The following is a 24,973-nucleotide window of genomic DNA, read 5'->3' on the forward strand; positions in this document are numbered from 1 at the left end:
AAGCAATACGGCGTAGACAACTAGCACAAGAAAATCTCAAAGATGCTCTTTTTTTAAACAATTAAAACAAGTTCATTGTAATGAGTCAAACATTCATAGTCTAGTTCTAGTTCATTACAGCCAACTACCAACTCACCTTTTGTGTCTAAACGAGCACAGCTGCAGTGAGTCAGTACGATGTCTGGTAAAACGATTATAGATTATGTGGAGAGAATGGTGCCTCTCTTGTGAACACATGTATAATGATTTATTCCAACATGCTCTGTCCCAAAAGAGGAAAGTAAGCTGGCCATTAGTTATTCTCCTCTCTAAATTACCTTGTGTGCTTTGACCCTGCTTGACCCAGGTGGCAAACGACTGCTGGAAGTTTTTGTTCTGCTGGAATGTGACGGGGGTGCCCATCTTAGTGGACAGCACCACCTTGGTGCTGGGGGTGCCCTGGCCTGAGAGTGAGCCCACAATGACTTTGGGAGTGGTGACGGGTGTTGTGGGAGTTCCTGTTGGGGCGGCGTTGACTGAGCCTGGTTTCTGCTCCAGACGTTTCTAAGATGGTAAAATAAGTCAGTTACTACATTAACAAAGGAACCCAATACATACAATCAGCTGAATGGAAATGAGCTGTTAAAGTGGTATACACTGGGATGTTTAGGGGTTAGCTGTCTGAAAACTAGACCACTACCTTCACTGATGGTATAATGTGGCCACTCACTGCTCAACAAATAGTGTGTAAATCCCAGTAATCAAATAATGTTGTTTTTTTTGCTAATTGCTACATGTGCAATTTTTCCTCCCATAAAAGTAAGGCGTAAGCCTCAATTGTGTCATATTTAAGAAGGTTAGTGTGCATTATTTCTATTATTTACTATTTCGATATATCTGTCTTTGATGAAATCAAACATTAAGAGGAAAGACCACACTCACCTTGGCCTGCTCTGCTGCCTGAGCTTTCTCTTTTTCCACCCTGTAAAAAAAAAAAAAAAAAAAAGACACTAATGCTTACAACACAGATAAGGGTGCTCTGAACAGGATTTTTGTGTTGAATCACTGATCGCTGGAGGCAGCACTGGCCAACACTGGACATGGAGTCTATTTGAAGCCTTCTTTTTATTGTGTAGCATTATTTATTTATTGACAACATTATTGGCTGAATGAAAATCTGCCTCTGTGCTCCAGCATCCATGCTCCGACACACACATGCAAATTTATTGGGTTTTTTAGACACCTGGTACAACTGCCAGGCTGGTGAAGTAATTTTATCGATGTGAAGAGGAATTGTCTCATGTGTAATATGATCAGCTCTTCTAACTGACCACCAATCAAACTATTTTGAACAAATATCAGCCAATAACCACTGGTTTCCATTAAATGGGAGCTTCCTCAAACACAGCAAACACATATACATACTTTTTAGTCATTTTAAAATACCGGACAATTAGGGACAGGAATAATTAATCAATGATTGATTAATGGTCTTTAAAAATGTTTAATTGATCTCTGTATTTTTTAATTTTAATTTTATCTATGACTGTGTATCTGTACTCATTGAACTGAAACACGGCCGAGCGTTCAGTTCTGCGGCTGTACGTGAATAAGCCAATGTAATAATATACATAATATATATGTATAAATATATTATTTTGCCCATATATGCATGCAGCAATAAATCAATTAATTGATCATTAATGTTATGTATTATCAAGTTGGCAGGTTTCTTCCAAACGGCCATCCCAACAGACAATCTTTCCATAAATCATATAATTTAGATGTGATTATTTCAAACATTTTTATCATGTGCCGAAAGCCCTACCAAACTCACACAAGTTTGGTAGGGCAACGCAATTTAGCCCTAGCAGAGCAATGAGAACATTTGGACTGATAGTATCTGACGCTCCATGGCAGGTGTGTGTAGATGCATTGACCCATGACCCTCTGACCTCTCTGAGAAGGCTCTGATCTCCCAGAGGTCCAGCTCCTCCTCAGCCACCCAGGTCTCGATCACCACTGGGCCCGTCTGCTTAGCGGGCTCTGGCTTCTTTGGGCGCAAGGCACTGGAGCGCAGCCCTTTCCTCTGAGGGGTGTGGGTTTCTGGGGTGGTGGATCAATAAGAGATCAGTGTTATCGTGTCTAATTTTTAAAGGTTACAAAAGAAAAAAGGAGCAATGTTAACAAAGGATAGAAATAGGCACAAATCACAGAGTTCATGCTTTTTCTGTCAACTACAATCATGATTTTGTCTCTTTCATCCAGAGCTTTGATTGTCTTTGTTCTCTGGTATTTTAACTCACTGTCAGGTATAAAAAAAAGTGCATCTAACCTTTGGGAGTTTCGGGCACTCCAAGGGGGCAGATGATTTTGCGGATGCAGTACTCTGAGCGAATGCCATAGGGTCCAACGTCGCGGCGCTTGATGATCTCGGTGGTGGTGATTTCAGTATCGGATGTCTCTGTAGCAATGAGTGGGGATAGGGCTGGGTTGGTACGGTGGTGAGGAGGAGAGCCCGAGAAGATGGAAAGGAAATGCACTCCAACATAAACACAGTGACACCCACTGAGGGCTGTGTTTCTCTCACACAAGCATTTTGCATGTTCCTCTGGGCCAACATGGGCGTAAGGAGGATAATCCAAGCCAAAACAGGAAGTTAGAGTTTTGAACAGCATGTTTGAGTGGATCGATTTTTGTTGCTGCATGAATCATTCACAGTAGGTAGGAATATGCGTATAAATAAAGCAGAACAATAATATAGGGATCACACAGGAAATTAGATAATGGTACATAGATATTAGAGCTGTTGCGAACAAAATGTTCTTGCTTTCAAACATTTGAATGTCTGCCATATTTTAGAAACCCTCAAACAAAATCCCCAATTTGTATAAAGTGATTAATCACAACTAAAGCAGCTTCCATTATGAAAATGATGATGTCTTGATGGAGCAACGAGCACCAAGCAACTGCAGATACATAAAGTGTTTTTTTGTTGTTTTCTAATGACTATTATTAAAATATTAGAGTCAGAGCTAAAGTAGCTGTTGATTTATGGTGCTGCTAGATTGCTGCTAGACCATCACATTTGTGCACAGCCAGCAGAGGAGCAGTTTTAGAAAGGCTAAACACCGACAAATCGATTGAAGCAGAATATTTTCTTGGATAAAATACATGTTGTGAATTGTGAATGATAGTCTTTTTTTTCTTCTTAATTTTGACTTTACATACTTCGGTTATTGAAAGAGTGAGTAACAATCCTAAGCAGCCACCACTGGAATCTAATTATACAAACTGAATAATACCAAGATCTTTATCTGCAACTGCACAGGAAATACCAGGTTTAACCCTTTATCAGGCAAAGAACTATATTTGGTAACTTCAGGTAATATTTCGAGAAAAAAGTTGCAAATTTACTGGATTAAAGTGGCAAATCTACAAGACAAAAAGTTGCAGATTTAAGAGATTTAAAGTGGCAAATCTGCGTGAAAAAAGTTGCAGATTTACGAGAAAAAATTGGGGAAAAAGCAACTTTTTTCCCCCCAGATTCACCACTTTAACCCTTAATAGGGCACTCATTGAAATACTTGCAAATTCCAAATTTCAACCCTAGAGAATATTGGAGGATATTACATACTGCCAGAATGTGTAAAAAAAAAAAAAAAAACATACGAAAATAATATTTTGAGAAAAAAGTTTACGAAATTAAAGTGGCAAATCTACGAGAAAAAAATGCGCAGATTTATGAGATATAAAGTGGTGAATCTGGGAGAAAAAGTTGTTTTTTTCCCACTTTTTGCATGTAAATCTGCGACTTTTTTCGCGCAGATTTGCCACGTTAAATCTCTTAAATCTGCGACTTTTTTTCTTGTAGATTTGCCACTTTAATCTAGTAAATTTGCAACTTTTTTCTCGAAATATTACCTTAAGTTACCAAATATAGTTCTTTGCCTGATAAAGGGTTAAACAGAATAAACAGACATGCAAACAAACAAAACAAAATGTGATTTAGAATCTAAATGTCAATGTAGCTTTAAACTACTCGGTACAGCCCTGATTAATTCCATCACAACCCAAACTCAAGTTTGATGATTTTCCCCCTATTATCCCACGCTGAAGGATCTTTATCTGGAGGAGGTTGTAGTGTAGGAGTGTACGGGGTTCTACCTGTACGTGTGGTGCCGACAGCAGCGGATGGTTTGACAGCCATGTCGTCCCATCTCAGAGAGGCCCACAGGAGCCTCAACATCAGGCTAACACCAGCCAGAGACTTCACCGTCTGCAGGCGATACCTAGAACACAACGCAGAAGTTTAAGTACTCGCCATATACATTATTGCATGCAAACATTAGTCTCATTATTGTTATTGTGCCGTTTACAACTTTGCACCTACACATAACATGACAAATGGCTATACATCTTGAATCTGAATCTACAGTCATGTAAAAAATTATTAGACCACCCTTGTTTTCTCCTTGCTTTCTTTCCATTTTCCATGGTTTTCTTGATAATGATTTTGGTTACTATCAGGAAAACCATGGAAAATGGCTAGATATCAGCTCTTAAATTAAACTCTTATGAGCTATTATTATTATTATATTTTTGTTGTTATCATTATATTTGTCCAAATGTACCTTTAGTTGCACCAGGCATGAAAATTAACAAGAAATTGAAGAAAACAATGGTCTAATATTTTTTTCCATGACTGTATACCAAAAGAAATCTTTAGAAAATGGAAATGTGTTGGTTGCATTCAAGTTTACACAGAAAATAAACTTGAATGCAAACACCACTGTCAGAAAGAATTCGTTCCCCTCTGGCCTGGTGTCATGCATTTCATTAAAGTGCAGGGCGACTGAGCGCCAGTCCCTCGCTCAGTGTTACAGAAAACACATTGCAGGACGATCATGGGAACATGAAGAGGCAGAGTAGAACCAGACTGATGTTTTTGGTGATGTTTTCTATGAAAGGACGACTGGCTTCCCTTTTTAACACATTATTTCATAATTTGGCTGAGTGAAAGATATTATCTCTGACTTCTAAAAGGCCAAAAACAACAGTTTAATCTTACAAAAGTCAAAGTTGAAGTGTTGAAGCATATTTCATTTGGCTGTTTTTAATTAAATAAACATTTTTGGGTGTAACAAACTGCTCTGGGTGTTGAATTGGATGACAGGACGTCATCCATTAACGAAAATTATTTCTTGGAAGAAATATTCCTTCCGTCCATCATTTTAGCCGTGGTTGCTGTTCAGACAACTAACTTGGCGCTTGTTTAAAACATCTTGAACATCTCCAAAAACATCATCACAAGGCCCTGTGTGTGTGTGTGTGTGTGTGTGTGTGTGTTTGTGTATGTGTGTGTGTGTGTGTGTGTGTGTGTGTGTGTGTGTGTGTGTGTATATATGGGGTTTTAGTAGATATTCCCATGTGTGACCACAGACAGGAAAACATCCCTGGTTTGCAGGGCTGGGTCACTGCACCAAGTGAACATCCTGACACTTGTTCGCCAGATGATTCATGACTGCGTCGGAACACTGAGGTCTGGTTAAAATAACCTGTGTGACACCAGGCACAGAGCCTCAACATCGCCCAGGGCCAGAGCCACAAACAGCAGACAGGGAGGGAGAGGTAATGCACAACAAATCAACAGGACATGGCACTTTGACAAAACCAGGGGGAGGGTTTAAAGGTGGATGCTGAAGGAACAAATTATCACTCTTATCCTTTCTGATTTTCTCTTTTTAAGCATCACAGCTGTACATTTTAAACAACTACAGCTTTTAAAGAGGTGATTAAACGGTGTATAATTCTATAAAAGCACAAAGCTACACAGGCCATATTATGTCCCCAATATGCAGAAATGAAAGTGAAAATATAGATTAAATATGGATAATCCTTCCCAAGCCATAGGTTTTGGTTTGATGACAATTTAGGCTCCGGGGGCAAAGTGCCAATATTTTGTCTTGTCCTGTTGCCTCCAGATTCTGCATTCATATGCAGTAATCCGTTTGTACAGATTAACTGTACTGTGATGTTGAATGCATACAAATCTTAAATGAATGGGTGGCAGAAAAAAAAAATCTTTCCAAGACTGGACACACTTTCTCTGGGTAGTTTTACCAGAAACACAGGGGAGTGTCTTATGATTAAGTTTTACTCTGAAGTGGCCATTTATAAAGTAGGGATATAATAGAAACCTAGTCAAGCCATAAGTTTCAATAAAAATTAAATTTGGAACGCTGCACTTGCAGGATTTTAATGAATATTTTTTGGGGAGTCACATCTGACTGATTAAAACAGTGTTTTTATTTGTCGTTGTGTTTCTGTATGGAAACTTCCTTCACTCCATTTGGAATCAAGTTTTGTTTGGTTAAGTGTACAAGAACCACAGTGTCAATGTTCGTGCCATCATCATTGCAAGTTCTCTGTATTTGCATTGGTTTCCTCTGATGTTTTAGGTATCAGTTATACTACTATTACAAGACATTACAAAACATTAGTCGCTCCCTGCTACAAAGTGCTCCCCACTGATTACTGAAACAGCTGAGCTGGATCAAATGCACCAATTTCACCAAAGATAAAGGCTACTTAACTAGTGACTTTGTCAGTAAATATGTTGAATATTTATGTGTAAAGTTACCACAAGGGGGACAAAGAGAGTGAAGACTTTTGCTTCATGGTCGTTGTTTGTGTGTGTGTTTCTGCCTCTCCTCCTCCTCCCTCCTTTTTTGTAGAGAAGTTAGTTAGGCCTTTTGTTGGTTTGTTTTACTTCACAGCTAGTTTAGATAGGCCTTCTTTTGTTATATTTGTTTCAACTTTCTTTTGGCAAAATCATTTGTCCCATCCTCCCCCACCTTAGTGTGTCTTTCTTTTGTTGGTCTTAAAATAAAGCATAATTGGTCACTTCACTTTTGACTTTGTTGATTTTATGATTGTCAAGTTATTGTCTGCTGGCTGGGTTTTGTCAGTGGACGTAACAAGCGATATGAAGCTATAAACATAACGTCCAAACTATATAATACTTTCTATCTTAGCTATGTCTGTCCAGAAAACATGCAATATTTTTCATGAAGTTCAAAGCAATCAGAATGGGGAAGAAAGGAGATTTAAGTGACGTTGAACGGGGCATGGTTGTTGGTCTGAGTATTTCACAAACTACTGATCTACTTAATTCTTAATGCTGAACCATCTCTAGGGTTTACAGAGAATGGCCGAAAAAGGGAAAATATCCAGTAAGCGGCAGTTCTCTTGTTGATGCCAGAGGTCAGAGGAGAATGGTGGTTGGAGATGATAGAAAGGCAACAGTAACTCAAATAACCAGTTGTTACAACCAAGGTCTGCAGAAGACCTTATCTGAACACACAGCTCATCCAACCTTGAAGCAGATGGGCTACAGCAGCAGAAGACCACACCACCACTTCATTAGGTACACACTTAATAAAGTGGCCGGCGAGTGAACATATCGCGTCAAGAGATGTGGAATGATACATTTCAATAGAAGATTTTGATCATAATCCCCAGCTCCATTAAAAAGTCTGAGTTTTTAAGAAAAATAAACAAAGAGAGAGAACCTACCTCCAGGTGATGCCAAACGTGGGCCTGGGTGAAGGATATGGCCAGATGTCCGGCGCTGGTTTGGCATTGTAGGTAAAAATGGAAACCTCGCGGAATCCGCCTCGCCTTGCCAGCACCTTCAAGTCATCATGTGGCAGTACAAAAATACTCTTGCGGTTGCTCTTGGTGACAAACTTGCGGTAAGAAGGAAGGGCGGTGTCCGAGCGCGTCTTCTTGGTGCGCGAGAACTTGAGAAGGCGAACGCGGCCCTTCGTTAACAATGAGTCCTCCAGGCTCACAGCGACAGAACACACCGAGGTTCTACCACTGGTGTCAGTCGTTGACTTACTGAAAGAGGCTGAAAGCGCCATCTTCTGTTCTTGTGTCATCATTTCACTCTGGCTGTCCTCCGACTGGCCGTCGAGCCCAGCAGAACAGATTTTGGTCACAGTTGTTTTGGTCATGGTAGTAAGGGTGGACACGGCACTGTTTTCTGTTGTCGATGTCGCGGGCTTCGTAACCACTCCAGATGCAGTCAACGGCAAGTTGGATATCCTCATCTCCGTGGAAACTACTGTCGTGCTGGTTGTGGAGGTTGTAGTTACCTGTGTGATGATAGTTTTGAGTGCTTCGGTTGTCCCGCTGTTGCTATTCTCCTCTGCAAAGTCGTCGCTCAGACTGGACTCTTCCGCCGAAGGTATCGGAGACGGCGCCATCCTGATGATCTTGATCGCAGGACTGGGTTTGGTCTCCGCAGACTGAAACGGTGACGTGCCTCTGTGCTGTAGCGTGCTCTGAATATTAGCTCCAAGTGCGTCAATGTTGTTCTCCAGCCTCGTCATCTTCAGTGGAGGTTTGTAGTCCTGGTCTGACAGCGTTGTCTTTGTCTCTACCTCTACCTTAAAAGCTAGACTTGGTTCCTTGCCCCCAGCCTCTGTACAATCATTTACAGGAGCCAAATCTCCGTTTACTAAAGGCTTTTGTTGTGTGCTGTCCTTCAAAGAGACAGCCAGCCCTTGTTCTTCAACCTTACCAATGCTGTTCACCTGCGGACTGGTGGTGTGCAAACCATTATTTGAGCTCATTACAGAGTTACTCAACATGCCCTCACTCTCCAAGCCATCATTACCATTTACCTGAGGGAGAGGAGAAACTGACTCGGGAGTGCTATCGCCTTCGGTTCTACCTTTTATATTTCCTAGGTTCTCCTCTGGCCCCATGCCATTTTCCTCTGTACCCAAATGCGCTGAGCTTAAAGTTTCCAGGTTTTGCTGAATACCTTTAGAAGGAGATGTGTTTTGACTGCTTATTTGGTCAAAAACACTTGTAGAGGTCCTTAGAGAGTCCGTTTTCAAGTTGGGCACCTCAGACCCTACATTTTCAATATGTGCAGCCTTTGTAACATCTGATGGTACGCTGGCTGTTTTTCGCTCTAAAGAGCTGTTAATTCCCCCTGCTGTTGTTTCATGTACACCAGGCAGTGTGACGCCCTGTTGCCCTGAACTGTCTGTATTAATTTCTTTTGGCCCCGTAGTCCTTTCCACCAAGTCTGCCTCCAACACCTGGGGCATGGAGGTGGTTTGGTTTTGTGTACCTGTACTGCAATTGTCTTTGGGTGTGGAGTCCGGAACAGAAGAAGGAAGAGGAGGAGTGACAATCTCATTTTGAGTTTTAGAGAGTTCAGTCTGACTCTCGCCTTCAACCTCTCGCCCTCCAACTTTTCCTGGACCTGGAGTTTCTGTTGTGGAAGATTTCTCTTCCACTTTCACAGCTTTGCCCAATGCAAGCTGTGCCGGAGCGAGAGTATGGGGTTTGAGTGGTGATCGTGGACGCACTGGAGTGCTGAGAGCAGCGGGGTTCGATGAAACTGGTGCAGGAGTCTGAGGGTTGGAGGCAGACACCTGCTGCCTCTGCCTCTCTTCAATAGTGTGCTGCTTAACTCGTCGCTCGAGCAGGCTGTCCAGCTTAGAGGACTTGACCTTCTTGTAGGCAATGCGGGTGAGGAAGCCCTTGCTGACATCCACTACATCGTAGTTAAAGGGTTTTGAAGGGCCGTCTGTCTGCTCCTCCTTCACAGAGGGCTTTTCCTCCTGAATACTGGACCCTGGAAAGAAAACAAACTCAGATTTTAATCTGTTATGGATATATAGGTGTTATACATTAAAATCTCTGCCAATGAGGCTGAAAAAGCTTGGGGAGGAATTGTGCAATTACACAACCCATACACCACATACTATTTAATACAATGCTATTAGGAACTCATGCATACTTTGCTCTTCATCTGATCGTGAGTCTGCGGCGTCCACCTCCATCTTCGTAGGTGATTCACCTGCTGATAACTCCTCAGACTTCTCCTTTTCCTCCACCCCTTCTTTCTTTTCCTCTTCCATCCTCTCATTGGAATCCAAATCTTCAACAGACCTCTGGTGATCCTCTGCAGGCTTGGAGAGGCCGGAGGAGTCTTGATGTTTTGCCTCACTGCTTAGGACAGCAGCTCCCTGACCTTCTGGTGCAGCTACACTTGGACGTCGACTCAAGTCCAACAGGGTACATTTCTTTCCAAGTTTAGCATCTTTGGAAAACACAATGACAGTGAGGATTTACTTTTCGGATTAGTTTGAAAACATGCATCTAGAACTACCTAAATTTGCTACTAATCAGGCTGTTTTGAAACACAATTCCTCAATTATTAATAGGGATGCATGAGATATATATCAGACCATAATGGAAAATGTATATTATCATGTATTATTCCACTATATGCAATTATCTATCTATAAAAGCAAGAAGCATCTGTGTGTATGGATGTGTGTCTAGGGCATATCTCGCTGACCGTTAGTCAGACTGACCTAAGATTTCGTATGTGGCTTGTGCATGGCACGAAGGTGTGCATCCTCGATTTTGAAGATTTTTGAATTCATTTTTCAAAATATCATTATTTACGTAGGATGTGTTGCAGCATTGGTTTCCGAGCGGACGCCTTTTTAGGGGAGCTCCGCCCCATTGTGTGATAGGCCTACACCTGGTCAGAAAACCCAATTCACTCTGGACTTCCACGCCTGACTCATCTCATCTGTAAGTCTATTTAGCCTACCTATCTTTCAGAGTTTTAAAGTGCGCTCCAAGGTTCGATTTTCCAATAATATTCTAATAGTTTCCAGCGAATATCAATGTTCAATGTGTATGTGCTGGATGGTGTGGTACCTTATGAAAAGAAAGTGTTTTATTGAGTTGCAGACGTTGTACAGGTCTGAATGTAATGTGCAAATTCTGTTATTTGCGATTAGCATGCTAAGCGGAAATTTAGCTTTATTCACTTCTTATAGGGATGACATTCATGCCACTTAATGCCCATAGTAATTTGATATGAGATACTTACATGCAATATGGTATATCAGCTAATTGGGTTCATGTTAATGTACTTTTAGTGTAGCATACTGCGTAATGTGCTATCTCACGATTAGCATGCTAAGTGGAGATTTAAGGCCTTTCTTCCACATCAGTTTGATCCATTGAAAACAGTAAAAACAAAACTTTTTTAAACTGGATGGAAAGATAGCGTTTCTGTGTTATTTAAGGTTACACTAGCAAGAGTTATATAGCCAACATTATCGCTGCATGGATTTGTTTGGCCAAATGGTAATTCGCATCGCAGCCCCCATTCACTATGCTTTCATAGATTAGATCTTTGTTCACTAGATCTCATAAACTTTTACTTTCAGGTGTTCATAAACTACAGGTTATAAACCCTTTTTTTAAAATACAAAATATTTAAAAAAAATGTTATCAGTATCCACTATTAGAAAAAAGGTAATTGTCTTTTATCAGTATCGACTGAGAAAAATCCATACTGTGCTTCAATGATTATTAACAACAAAAAAAGAACTTGATAAAGATTATTAAGATCATTATGTGGTCTCTAGCTTTAGAATTTATTTTTGACACTGCAGTTTTGAAATAATTAGTATGGTAAAAGGATAAACAAAAAAATAAACCATCAGTATTAATAAACAAGAATCCAAACTATTTGTGAGGTCTTTGATTAGCTTGTGGATTTTACGGGCATATCAAAAGAGAGGTAGAATTCCAACCCTCACAATGGCATCGTTGAGATTGAACGAGAGACCAATTCACTCCCAGATTCAAAGAGACTCTAAATTACAGAAAACCACATTTTAGGCCCCAAAGTCTCCCCTTCCAGACCTTCCAGTTCTTTGCGGTAGTTGGCGTTGGTGTTGCCGGGAAGCCTGGGGACAAACCGCTGCACATAAGTCCTACTGATCCAACTCCAGCCCCCATAGCCCGTAACGCGATACTCCTCTCCTTTCTGCTTCCACACCTTCAAATAAGACAAGAACGCAGAAGAGGAATGAGGAAATGAGGGATAAAGAAACAAAAAGAGATGAAAGGTTTAAACGGTGAAAAGCAAATTAGGAGACAGAAAAAAGAGGCGGGAGAGGGCAGAGCAAAGGTATGAAGAGAGATTAAAAGTTTAGCGGTAATTCACAGACTGATCACTAATTGCTGAAGGAAATGACTCACAGCAGAGTTCAACTTGCTGCATCAAAGAGCCCTTGATGATTACTCAGGCACAACATACACAGCAGTTTCCCACAGCAATGCCTCAGTTTCCAGGCAGTAAAGTCTCACTCTACACTAGAAATAAATACTGAGAAATGACCTATTGTAAGTACGGTAATAGTGTAATGTGTAATAGTGAAACTTTCAATGTGTGGTTCGGGGGTGGAGACAAATTATTCTTCTCATTCGCTGTTTATTGGCGGTTGGCACACTGCTTTTTGATGCCACCTCCTGGATTAGGGGGATTAAAGGGTCATTCAAGTGACACTTGAAGCACACAAGGCAGCACAACCTTGTGCTAATCACAGCAAAACCTGATTTTGTGTAAATGTAGCCTTAGGGTGGCAATATCTTATCAAAGCAAGCCTGTTGTCTCACATTTAGCTTCAAAACTGTGGTGGAAGCAATCCTGGACACCCCAGTTTCTGTGTGTCATGTGCTGCACAATTTACATATGGAGTGTATTATTTTGTCTTGTGCATAAACTAAGATTGTGATGACAAGAAAAAATGCCAGGCAGTTAAATAACAAGGGCAGAGCAGACCTCTTATAAGGGTGGTCCAATCTCAAGCTGACATGCTTTGTATGTATACATGTGTTGAGTGGATAAATAGAGATAGAATATTTAACTGCTGGCATATCAAATTAATCTTTTGCCAGGGTTGAGATAATGATTGAAAAGCTAAGATATGTGAGCTTGTATGTGACCTACCTGGTGTTTAATTGGAAAGGTGTACTTGACCCAGGTGGCCTGCTGCATCGTCTCCTCGTCCTCCAGCTTCTTCTCCCTCTTCTTCACTTTCTCCTTCTCCTCACGCTCCATAGATGTCATGCGGTTTAACCTGAAAATGTTTTCTTATTGTTATTAACTTCCAGTACAACCTGCTGATCTTAAATTGTATATTATTCATTTTTATTCTACAGTTATTTTAAAGAACCTTTATTGTGATGTTTTGTGATCATAGAAAACCCTGCTGTATGAGGTGATTAGTCACTTCACAACAACCACACATATACTTTTATAACCCCCATCTATTGAGCCATTTGGAAATAAATCAGTAACTAAACAATTGGAAAGCTTTGATTAAAGCCCTGACTATAGAGGAGAAGATGATAGTTGCTCTTGGAACAGAAAATAAAACACAAAACACACAAACTTGTTCTTTGAAGTTGCTGAAAAGCTCTCTCTCTCTTCACTCACTTTGCGCAGTCACACACATACACACATTCTGATCCTAACCTTGTGAAATGTTGGACAATCGCTTCTTTAAAGGGGCGTCGTGGTGTTGAAGCATTAGTTGAGGCAGAGGTGGGTGGCACTGGTAGTGGACTTGCAGTCTAAATATTATGCCTCACAGTGAGGGTGGGCCTTTTGATCTGATCTGGTTTTGATCGCTTCTGCCTCCTCAACTGACCACACACCCCCTGTGTGTATGGTGAATGCATGTTTGAGGTTTTTTTTTTTTTTTTTTTGAGTGTGTAGCTTTTAAACTGAATTTGTGGATGGATCCGATAGCTATTATTTTGTTCATGAACATGTGTAGTATATATACACTACATACAGTTAACACACACACACACACACACACACACACACACAAGGTATATATACTGTGTGTACCTGGTATGGCCCAGTGAGTCCTTCCAGACTGGCAGCATAGCCACAGGTTTGATGGCACACTCCAGGATGGCCAAAGCCAGAGCAAACTCTCTGGCTTTACTGCACATCTGAACCGCTTTGATCCAGTTGGTCCTGAAAAACAAGCAAAGAAACATCAAACATTTTAAATTTCTCTCTTCTCTCTCTCAATTTCAATTTTTAGGCTACAAGTTTTCTGTCTGGTCATGTTGTGCTTTTATTTTAGGAAGAAGCACCTTCATTCTTTTATTATATACAGATAAGATGATTTAATCTCTGAAAGGCACCAACACAACTGACAACCTAAAATACTAAAACCAATTCCCACTGAATATTTTGTATGGTTATAAAAAGAAACACATAACAAGCTACACAAATATCAAAATAGTAAGACATGATTTAGATAATACAGTTCCTAAGTCTGTACCTGTGTGAGGCCCAGTTCGGGTGCATGAACGGCGCTGGGACATTGTTCTCCAGCTGGATGATGGTGAGTCTCAGTGTGGAGATGGTCAGAAACTTAGAGCCATGAATAGAACCGTTCCACTTAAACTCTCCTGCTGGTGTCATGCAGAACTTGTGGGAGAGATGCCGCCTCTTGTCATGGTCCTGATGAAAACACAAATAAAGTAGGTTTTAGTTAGGGTTCATACATGTTTATTAGAATAAAATCCTGGAACTTTTCAGGCACCTTCAAGGTACCCAAACCCAAGTAGCCTTTATCATCACATCTAAATTGTTTCTATAAAGTATGATTGCCAAAGATTTTGGCAATAAATAAATGGTCGCCCTCATTACACAGTGTACCAAAGCGTCAGTTTTTTCTAACTCTGACCCGATCTGCTCCACATAAGGTGTGAAACACCAAAGAGACAACAAACGTGCGACGAATTTCAAATGTAGAAAAAAATAAGAATTTGGTTCACATAAGTTATTGTGTTGATGAAACAACAGTTTGTGTTGAAAATCAAGAAGTATATTCAAAGTATATTCTGAACATGGAAAACAGAACTTGGTACAAACCCTTGGAGACATTTCATTATTGAACATTCAAAAGGCAAAAGAACTGGTAAAAGTTGCTACTTGCCTCTCTGTGCTGGTGCTTGTTGAGGGCCACAGTATTGGAACTGAACTGGTTATGATAAACGCGGTATTTTCCTTCCTGGCCGAGCTTGAAGTATTGGTTCAGTGTCCCCTTCATCACCACATCTTTGCCTCGCGTGCTGACACGAGTGATGTCACCCTGTGCATTTACTACTAGTACCTGTAGATATAGTGAAAAAAGATACACAAGTTATTTAGATATATTGAAAACTTAAAGTTCATATTCCAACCTGAAATACAATGTACAACTTGCTCTGAATAAAATAAGCATGCTCATTATAGATGTTCATAGTTTCATGCAGTTCATGGTTTATTTGCTCTTACTCAGTGGCACCATGCCAATGCTAGAGTCCTCATACTAAATGAAGACCAACTATGAAACAAGTTCTGTAGGGATAATGTTTTCCCAAAGGCCATTAACCTCATCTGCTTAAATACAATGGCCTACTCGGTGCATCTTTATGGTTATTCATTTATTGTCTGAAAGAGTAAAAAACATAACTATCCGTCCTTCTCACCTCTTTGCCCTCCCTGAAGCCCTTGTTGGCTTCGTGAACAGCAGCAGCCACCTGTTGGTTCTTCATTTGGCTAAGTTTGCTCTCAGGGTTCCTCAGCCGGGTCACCATGCGAGTGGCTGCAGATTTCTTACTGCCAAGACCCATTTCACCGTCTTTACTTTCCCCTGAAAAACCCAAAGCCAGGTTCAGTCAAAGTCAGAGGAACTGCTTTTATTATACAGAGAAAATACAATTTAAAATTTTGCTGCCCGTCTTTATTAAGGCCAATTAAAGCTGGCTTAGGCAGTTTTTTTCTGCATTATTGGGCAAAAATTATATAACAATCTTTCAGCATTTTGTAATTCAAATGCTCTGAGAGAAAACTCAACTTCTGCACCTCCTTTTGGCTCTGTGTTCAGGCTTTAGAAAATCTAGTCTGTGACGTAAAACGTTGAGAAGACCTGCGATTGGCCAGAGAGAGGGCGTTCCTATTGGCTGTTGTACAAATGCAGACTTGTGCACATCCCTTTGGATGGTGAATGCATGATCCAATGGTGGAGAATCCTGCAGAAAAAGTTGCTATTCTAGCAATAATAATAATAATAATAATAATAATAATAATAATAACTAGAAAATTTCCTCTGGGGAAATTCTGAAAGGGCCACGGGGGCTACTGCCGGTGTATGTACACTATGATGAGATTCTTCAGAGATTTCAAGCAATTAATACTAGTAATGTTATGATACTATATTCTATACAAGCAGCACACCTACAACAAACATTCCTTTTCAAGTATTTATTTATACAGCAACCTATGCCCTTTAACCTCAAAGTGTGTGTGTGTGTGTGTGTGTGTGTGTGTGTGTGTGTGTAAAGCATGCGTATCTGGAGGAGTGTGCGCAATTACACGCGCATGTGTGAGTGTATCTGTAACTGTAATCACATCAAAGGATCAAAGGCAATCTGAGCAGAGCCAATGGGGCTGTTGGTGGGTGTTGGTGGCGCATCTGTGCGTCCTACGCCCAAACTATAACTCTGACAGCTTTACCAGAGGATTGTGAGGGAGAAGACAAATTTTCCTACATTTCTATGTATAAATTATTTCTGTAGAGTGGATTTTGCGGCCTGGAGCGCAGTTTTCAAATTTATTTTTTGACAGTTTTACCTCTCCCTCTACACTCTGAGCGATGACATCACACACACTCTGACTCTAATCTCAGAATTTGTCCAAAAATGTTCATGGTCATTGAACAGGGATTGATAAAAAACTATATGACCTATCGAAACGTGGATTAATACACCGATACACAAGACTTGTGTCTACTGTTTAAAGTTTAAATGGAGTCTCTAGGTGAAATTATGCCGGAGAAGTAGACGTTTGAAAACCTCCAATTACTGTTCTTTTTTGCTATTTTTTTTACGCCCGTCCCATTCACTTCAATGCAAAATTTTGAGAAGTTTTGGGCAAAATTCATATTCCCTAGAGAAAAGTAATAGCACACCGATCCCGATCAAACCGCACGTTTTGATATATAATTTGTAATGCAACTCTTGGAGTTGTAGCGGGACGAAATTGTGTCCGGAAGAGGAAGAAGAAAAAATCCACAGTATAACAATAGTAACTACAGCAATAGCTGTAGGGGCCAGTGCTCGGTGCGATTGCTCCGTGGCCCTAATAATAACTTAGCATAATAGTCTGGTAGCTTAGAATGGAGAGGGTTAAAGCTGCAGGATGTGTAGGTCACTAGTATGACATAGAGGACAGTTATTGGCACAATCATCATATGTGATATTACAACAAAATAAGACGTTATTATGGAGGCATTGTTTTGTCAGACCTGTGTCATCAAAGCTGGCCAGGGACGACTGGGAGGACTTGTCAGCCAGGTCTGGAGGTTCAGGACCTCTTGGAGGGACCCCAGCTCCCATGCTGCTGTTACTGTTCTCCTCGCTGGCCTGGGTTGACTGGCTCAGGCTGGGGACGCCATCTCCGCTGACAGGGACAGAATCTGATGATGGGTTTTCTGCTACACGGACAGAAAATCACAAAGAGAGTCGATTGTAAACATAATCAGGACTAACTTGTCTCGATTGCATTGTTCTTGCTGTCATCAGTCATTATCTGAGACATCTTTCAGTTTAAGAGTTCCAGCAAGGTGCTAGCCCAAGCCGAAATAACTGAATTAGAAACACCAAGACAAATTGTTTCATCAAAGCTGTCAACAATGATCAATAAATAGTATATTCTGCACAGGGAGAAGCTCAGTCTTAATGAAAACAGCATTTTTTCTTGTGATAGTTCTGAAATAGTTAAGTCTGTGGCTCCCCCTACTGATAAGGCATGCATAATGCATGCACCAAACAACCAGTTCAAATGGAGGGAAGGGGTCACATGAAAGCAATGGGTGACCAGTCCAGGCAAGGCAAGGCTCCGGCAAGGCATACATGACTACACTTACCACAAAAATGAATGGTGAAGTTGTTATTATCAAGGATAAATATGTGCAGATCATCACTGAACAAAGGCACCACCTAAACAGAAAGCCATCTCCTCAGAGGTATCGATTACAAGCAAGCTGCAGAAAAAAATCTTTACATAAGAACTATTGTTCCAGGCAATGTGAATCGGTCCCCAGTTGACCGAGGCTCGGTGCGAGTCATGCTACGTCCTGTGTGCGGTGACAATGCCATCTGATTGCAAATCAATCGACGAAATCAGCTTGTCAGTTCTTTGGCGAAAAAAAGCTTGCAGGTGAAATTAAGGGTTCAAGTGCAAAATGGCTGAAAGTGGTCCAAGCGAGGTTTCAAGACATAAAAACTGGACAACTGAAAACAAAAGCCGGCAGATGGAATGAGCACCACATGCAAAGAGGCAGGCTGAGAAATGGTTAGGAGGAACGCCAAAGCACTGTGGGTATCAGGCAGAACAAACAGGTTTGAGGTTCATTGCACTGTCCTGTGAAGATGCAGACGTTGGCAGCAAAGCAGATCCCCCCGAAAAGGCTTAATGAGGTTAACTTCACCCTGAAACGTCCTTGTATACCTTTGGTGTTGTTCGAGACGTCCATATGGGAACCTCCCTCTATCAGGGCCTTTAGGGTGGAGGCCGGGGGCTTTGGGGCCTCCGAGGCCACGCTATAGCTCACGGTGGTGGGGATGGTTTGTGTTGGAGCAGCTAGAGCTGGAAGAATAGGTCCGTCTGAGGTGCTACTGCCACTACTGTGTTCTTGGCCAGTGGGTGGAGCTTCAACAACTACAGATGAACAGCAGCAATGTTGTAAATATCATGGATTGTATTTTATAATGCATAAATAACCTCGAGTAGGACTGGGTGATATGGCCAAAAAGCTTCTATGCAGATACAAGTCATTCCATATATCAATAACAATGTATTTCACAATTTAGCATGTTTTCCACCAATTCAATGAATAAATAGTTTGTATGAAATAACCACATGGTAAAGCCTTTTTTTGTTTACTCCAGTGTGAAATAGATACTTGTCTCAAAAAATGCTCAGTATTTTAAATTTGTCAACTCCAGCTTTGCTCCAGTGGCAAGAATCAGAATGTAAAGTGTTGCCCGTAGGACAGATATATTTTAGACATTTTCTATAACTTTGGCAAATGACATTGTCATATCACCCAGCTCTAACTTGGAGACAATAGAGAGAAGCATTTCCATTCTAATTTCTGGGGTTATTTACATCAGCTTTTTAAGATTAATGTAATGATACATTTAGGGGAAGACAAATAAACATTTTCATTATACTCATTTAATTATACCCTCAAGGGCAGACTTTGTTCTCCTGCCCATGCAATAAAGGCCTAATTATTCTGTAAAAAGTGTCTCTTTATTGCAGCAGATAATACATATCCAGCAAGACACAGCTATAAATTAAAATGTGTTCTTTGTGAGTGGCAAACTCGTCGCTTGAGTCTTGAAAAAGAGCACAGCATTTCTGATTGGTCTAAGAGCCAAATAACAATGGAATTGATTCTTCAATCAATAACTAATTACACCATTGTGATGATGTCCTTTTTTCCAAGGGACAAAAACAGAATAGAGTGGAGATACTCAGATCCAGAGAAAGCCTTTTCAGGCCAGAAAGTACAAGGTTTTTATCCCACTATTATCATTACTGTGGGCTACATATATGATCATGTTATTCAGAACACTTCACTCACCTCCAACGTCCTTTTTCTCTTCCATGACCTCCTCTTTTAGCACCTCCTCTTCTGCCAGATCTTTGACCTTGCCCTCCTGTTGCCCCTCGTCCCTCAGCTTGGCCTCTTCATCGTCCTTCTCCACATCCACCTCCTTCTTCTCCTTCTCCAGCCGCGCTTTCTGGGCCTCCTCAGCAGCCCGTCTCTTCACTTCCTCCAGCTCCTCCTCCTTCTTGGCCCGCAATCGCTCCAGGATCTCTTCTGCATAACAGGAACAAAAAGGCAATAGTTGTAAGACAAAATGAATGAAAGGCTGAGCTCATTAAACAGTATGATATTATCATAAAATCACACTCTGGGATCTGATCAACAACAGGACACATGTGCTGTGTTTTTAAAGTCATCATTTCAGAAGATAACACTCTCTATAAAACCCAGAGAAAATAGCACTATTATAAGTTGTTATTCCACGGTGATGAATAAACCACAAAATACAGAAAAGACAGATTATTGTTGAATTAGGCAGAAATTAGTTGTGGAGGAAAAGTAGGACAACAGCATCAGAGGTTCATTAAGGTTGCATCAAGGTTTCAGGTAATAAAGACGACCAAACAAATGAAAATGAAAACAAAGAAGGCGTGTCTTCGGAGGCCACATTGACGTGCTTGAACTTTGTATTTACACCAGAAACAAAAAGACACAGAATTAACTATCAACAGACTTCTTTGTTTGTACTTCATAAATAGCAGCAGCAAGTAGCTTAACTTTTTTTTATTTTAATTTGTAGCCTATTTTTTTATAATATTTTCAAAAGTAGCTTAATTTTTTATTTATTTATTGTTCTTATGTCTATCTTCTTGGGCTTTATGACTCTGAATCCTTACAAAATCTAAAAATATTAGCAATTTATAGCAGATATTGTTATGATTTGTTTGGAGCTATTTTAACCCTGGTACCATATCTCACTTCCTAATATGATGTTTTGTGTGAGAATATTTAAATAAATAAATCACAAACAAACGGTAGCAGCAGTAGGCAGTTACATGATTGACAATACATGATTCGCATGTAAAATGTAAAAAAAAAAAAAATTACGAGTAGGAGCAGTGTGGTCAGTTAGCACAATGGCATTATGATGTGTTTTATATTGATCACTACAGTATTATAATGAATGTGTAACAGCAGTGACAGTCCCATCACTGATACACAGTGGAAGACTGTAAACTCCTTTACTGGAGTATGACTCATCTGTACCTTTACAGATTTAATATAAGCTGAGCAATAGTGCACAAAGCCTCCATCTGCACTGTGCAGGAAGGACAGCATAAAGAAACCGGAAAGACATGTGATAAAAACAGACAAAAGTTCCAATTCCGAAAGAGGAAACAATGAATTGTGTTGGTCTGTGCTGCAACATGTTTTACACATTATCTTTGTGTCTGTCTCAATCAAATAGGAAATGTTGCATTAAGCAGAGCAGACAGTGCAGTATGCAAATCTTGAGGCTTTTGTTTCACTAACACGCAAATCACGAAACACTTGCTTGTTGAAGTATGACGTTTGCGGAGAGAGGAATAGTAACACTGGATGACAGAATATATCTTCAGTTTCACAATCGTCACCAAGTTGGATGAAATAGAATATTATGAAAAGAAACTATAAAAACGGAGCTGAAAAATTACAGAAATTTAAGTTAAAAATCTGTTTTGCACATGATGGCACTTTTTTAATAATTTCTTAAGGTTAAGGATTTTAATGCTGTTTAATGGATTTTTTTTGTGAAAACAGCTGCCCAATATATTAACCACAGCAGCAGAGTTGCTGAGCTAGCTGGTACTGTGCACAAGGAAAACAAATACATTACACACTGGAAGAAAGCTGCCACCAGTTTAAAAAAGTTTGACAAAACTGTAGTCATTCTTTCAAGTAGCATGTAGTTTTTTTGATATGCCTGAATATATTTCCTGGGGGTAAAAAGTTTCAAGTTGACAGAATTTGTAACTGATCTGTGCAGAGCAGGAGCTTCATAGAAGAGCTAGTTTTCACTCTAGCTGTTTTATCAAAAGTTAATAGCACATACAGCTGCATTATTTAAGCCATGATTTGTTCCAATGCACAGCAGTCTGAATGCTTTACATATGACGTGCTCATTTTCACTGACACAGCAGGCATGAAACATACAGATGGATTTGGTGGACACCCTACAGACAGAAAGGAACGGACGAGGGGAAGCTAGAGTGCTGGATACTGGCCAAACTGGGAGCAGAGTAAGGTTACATTATAGCTGGTTGATTCCTATGGGCCAGCCATCTATGACTGGGTGGCATTCATGAGTACTGGGGGGAAAGCAGGCAGAGGAGTTGGAAGACAGAGATAGAAAGACGGAAAAAAATAGGTTTAAAGAGATCCTTTTTCCACTGATTCCATGATTAAACTCACCGAAACAATGCCTTTCAGACTCAGACAAAAAATTGTTTTTACATTGAGAAGCAATGCAGAAGTCTTTACCATTGGCGGCAGTGAGGAAACACTTGTTGCTGCCTCGGGCCTTATTGGTTAGGTCCTCAGTGATGTCCATATGCGCGTGCACCTCGTCCCTTATCTCCTCAAGCGCTGCATACAAGTCGGCCTCCCAGTACTCCTTATCCAAACAATCTATGAGCTCAGCTAGCTGGACCTGCGAAGAACAGTGTTCAAGTTCAATAAAAGATTTGCCACTGCACTGCCAAAAAAACACTGAATGCTTGGATGCATTTTGCCAATTCAAAGAAGGAGCACGATTGTGACACATAGCATAACTATAGTAAGTATATAGAAAATAAACAAAATAATTCAATTTGATTGTGTGAGAAGCAAAAACACCCAGTAAGAGAAAATGATGAGCTGCATTTACCTTGGTGCTGTAGTACCAGATGGCTTTGTCCTCCTGCTCACCATCCTCCTCACTGTAGGGGAGACATGAGAGAGCAGACAGGAGGGGAAAAATTAGGAGACACAACAGTGACAAGAAGAAAAACAGGAAAATAATTATGATAAAACTGAAAGATATATGCTCTATATATGCTTGGTTCCTGTATGCTGTAATGTGGCTTTATGGGTCTCATCAGCAAACATCTTTTAATTTTTCCAACCGAATTTAAGGGACTGCAGATTAGCCATTCGACTTCATCGTAAGATTTCTATTTATGTGTTCTCCCTGACAGATAAATGTATGAATATAAATAAGATATAAATCAATCAGATGCAACCATTTATTTGTCTTGCGAGTAGTAATTTCATGCCCACCCTGCTTGACTGATTATCATTAAAATAGTGAACCTAAAAAAAAATGTAATGCCTATTTGTATCACTCTATTGTGGTACAATCCTGCTATATTTATGAAACTCTAAATAAACACAAATACACAATCACAATGACATGGATTGTGTGTAAACAACAGAAAAAACATCCAAGGTGTTTTTGAAAAATGCCGAACAATAAATCCTTTGAAGAACAATTCAAAAAGTCACAGTCTATTTTGTAGTGTGCAAAATTCTTCAAAGCCTCAACTCACTCTACCAGACTTACTTAGAAGTATGGAAAATGACAAGGAGGCAACTTTTATGGAAAGGACAAAAGGCTGAAAATATTAGAAATAAAGTGTATGAGCATGTTGCAGATTTAAAACATTTGTCAAAGGGTCACAGGGCTGGATTGCGTCTCACAGGCCTCTTAGCAACAATTTCCCAATAACTGAACTCAGAGGTTATGGATATTTTTTAAGAGGAATTCTACTTAAAATGTCAAGTGTTTCCCAAAATAACACTTCAGAGCAAGTGCACGAGCTGTTCAGAGCATCTTAGAAATGTTGGCTGTCCATGGTGCTGAAGGGAATGATCAATTTCTTTGAAAGCTACTTGTTGTATTTAACTGTTACTTGTTGAATGTAAGTGTTAGATATGGAAAAAAACATCCACTGCTGATAAACAGTAACAGTAAATAACTGCTTGGGCCTATTTTACTCTAAATTATTAAAGCACTGAGAATTTCAGTAATCTGTGAAAACATAAGCTCTCCCTGAGTTTCCCATTAAATTGCGTGTGCCTGTAGGACACTGGGCAAAGCTTCTGCATGACCCAATACAATAAGAAGAAATACTGGCAAAGACATTTTTTAGAGTTTACATCGCAGCAGCTACAGAGGGGAATATTTGACATCTTTTTTGCTCAGCGTGGTCCATGCCGAGGCACCGCTGTGGAACCTGAGGCTGTGTAACAGTAATGTCTATTCAGCACTTCACTGGAGGCACTAGTGCACACACACACACCTTACTTCTGTGCACATCATTCATTGCACGTACATCCAGTCGCACAAACTTTCCTCTGTGCACACTACTTATATGCACAAACACACACAGCCTCTGAAGGGAGAGTGGAGATCAGTAACGGAGCACCTGCTGGGGGCCAATTTGGAGAGCAGGACGAAGAAGAAAAAGAAGAGAAAAAGGGTGAAATGCTGCGATGACAAACCTCGGGCCGCCTTTCGTTTTAAATCTTATATTGTCCATGTGATCCATGCTCTTTTATGGTTTATGTAGCAGGCCTTCTGCTGCTGCTGACCCAGCACACACACCATCTGTGACTGCTCAATACCAACATAATTTGCTAACGTATGGGGCCAATACTGCGGAGGTTATGTTAAAGCCCTATGGACGGATGCAATTATTCTTGGTTTATTAAACAGCAGGTCCAACCTCTGTGCAGATCTGTACTCATGTGAGGCCCTCACCTTGGGGTATGCTTAACTTGGCACCTAGGCACTCAGCACTTTCTGTCACTGGGAATAAAAGTACAGCAGTGACAAAATGTCTTCCTGCACATTCCTGTAGCATATGGGAGCTTCTAACTGTAACTCTGGCTTTAGACCTGTAGTAGCATATATATATAATGCATTGCAACTCCATTGTCATCAAACAACTGTAAGGTATGCATGTTTGCCTAAGTACTGATCTATGCTTTTCAAACTGACGGTCAATTTGACTGGGTCAAAGCAGGTCACTGATTATCCCTCTGCAGTCCTGGGATGAGGCTGAAATGGACACAGCCTGGCTTTGAACACCAGGCGACTCTCTGGGAATAAAATCTAATTTGATGTATTATATAGTTATAAACAATTACTTAATACATTATTAAGCAATAATGTGTAGCAATAATGTGTATGAATTTATGGTGCAAAAATTAGTCTTTGTGATGCTCAAGAATTCAGCTTGTGACAAAATTTACTCATGAATGACGGGGGTGGGCGAACATGGGCAGGACTCCAAGTCTTTAAAAGAAATAATCTCCCAGGACCTTTCCAGGAAGGTTTTCTTGAAAACACAAGGCGACACTTACTCACAAAAGGTCAAATAATTAACCAGTAGGCCTAGTATCGACGCATTTAACCCCAGTTTATTCCCCTGTTTTATATGACG

The 24,973-nt window shown here is 40.4% G+C and overlaps 1 protein-coding gene across 1 annotated transcript in view; it reads right to left on the minus strand.

Annotated features, from left to right (window-relative positions):
- The window catches only part of LOC131977376 (nucleosome-remodeling factor subunit BPTF-like), a 58,417-nt gene that overhangs the window by 28,354 nt on the left and 5,090 nt on the right, over positions 1-24,973 (minus strand). The window contains exons 3-20 of the mRNA XM_059340644.1: positions 22,414-22,465; positions 22,029-22,197; positions 19,542-19,781; positions 18,401-18,610; positions 17,196-17,384; positions 15,379-15,542; positions 14,844-15,020; positions 14,184-14,365; positions 13,739-13,870; positions 12,830-12,959; positions 11,740-11,875; positions 9,806-10,108; positions 7,558-9,640; positions 4,147-4,271; positions 2,315-2,443; positions 1,935-2,085; positions 922-961; positions 318-543 (exon numbers count right to left, since the gene is read on the minus strand). Of these exons, the coding sequence (XP_059196627.1) occupies positions 318-543; positions 922-961; positions 1,935-2,085; positions 2,315-2,443; positions 4,147-4,271; positions 7,558-9,640; positions 9,806-10,108; positions 11,740-11,875; positions 12,830-12,959; positions 13,739-13,870; positions 14,184-14,365; positions 14,844-15,020; positions 15,379-15,542; positions 17,196-17,384; positions 18,401-18,610; positions 19,542-19,781; positions 22,029-22,197; positions 22,414-22,465 (4,838 nt within the window). The remainder of the gene's footprint in view (positions 1-317; positions 544-921; positions 962-1,934; positions 2,086-2,314; positions 2,444-4,146; positions 4,272-7,557; positions 9,641-9,805; positions 10,109-11,739; positions 11,876-12,829; positions 12,960-13,738; positions 13,871-14,183; positions 14,366-14,843; positions 15,021-15,378; positions 15,543-17,195; positions 17,385-18,400; positions 18,611-19,541; positions 19,782-22,028; positions 22,198-22,413; positions 22,466-24,973) is intronic.

Source organism: Centropristis striata, chromosome 1 (genome assembly GCF_030273125.1).
Source record: "Centropristis striata isolate RG_2023a ecotype Rhode Island chromosome 1, C.striata_1.0, whole genome shotgun sequence".
In the NCBI taxonomy this organism is placed as follows: Eukaryota; Metazoa; Chordata; class Actinopteri; order Perciformes; family Serranidae; genus Centropristis; species Centropristis striata.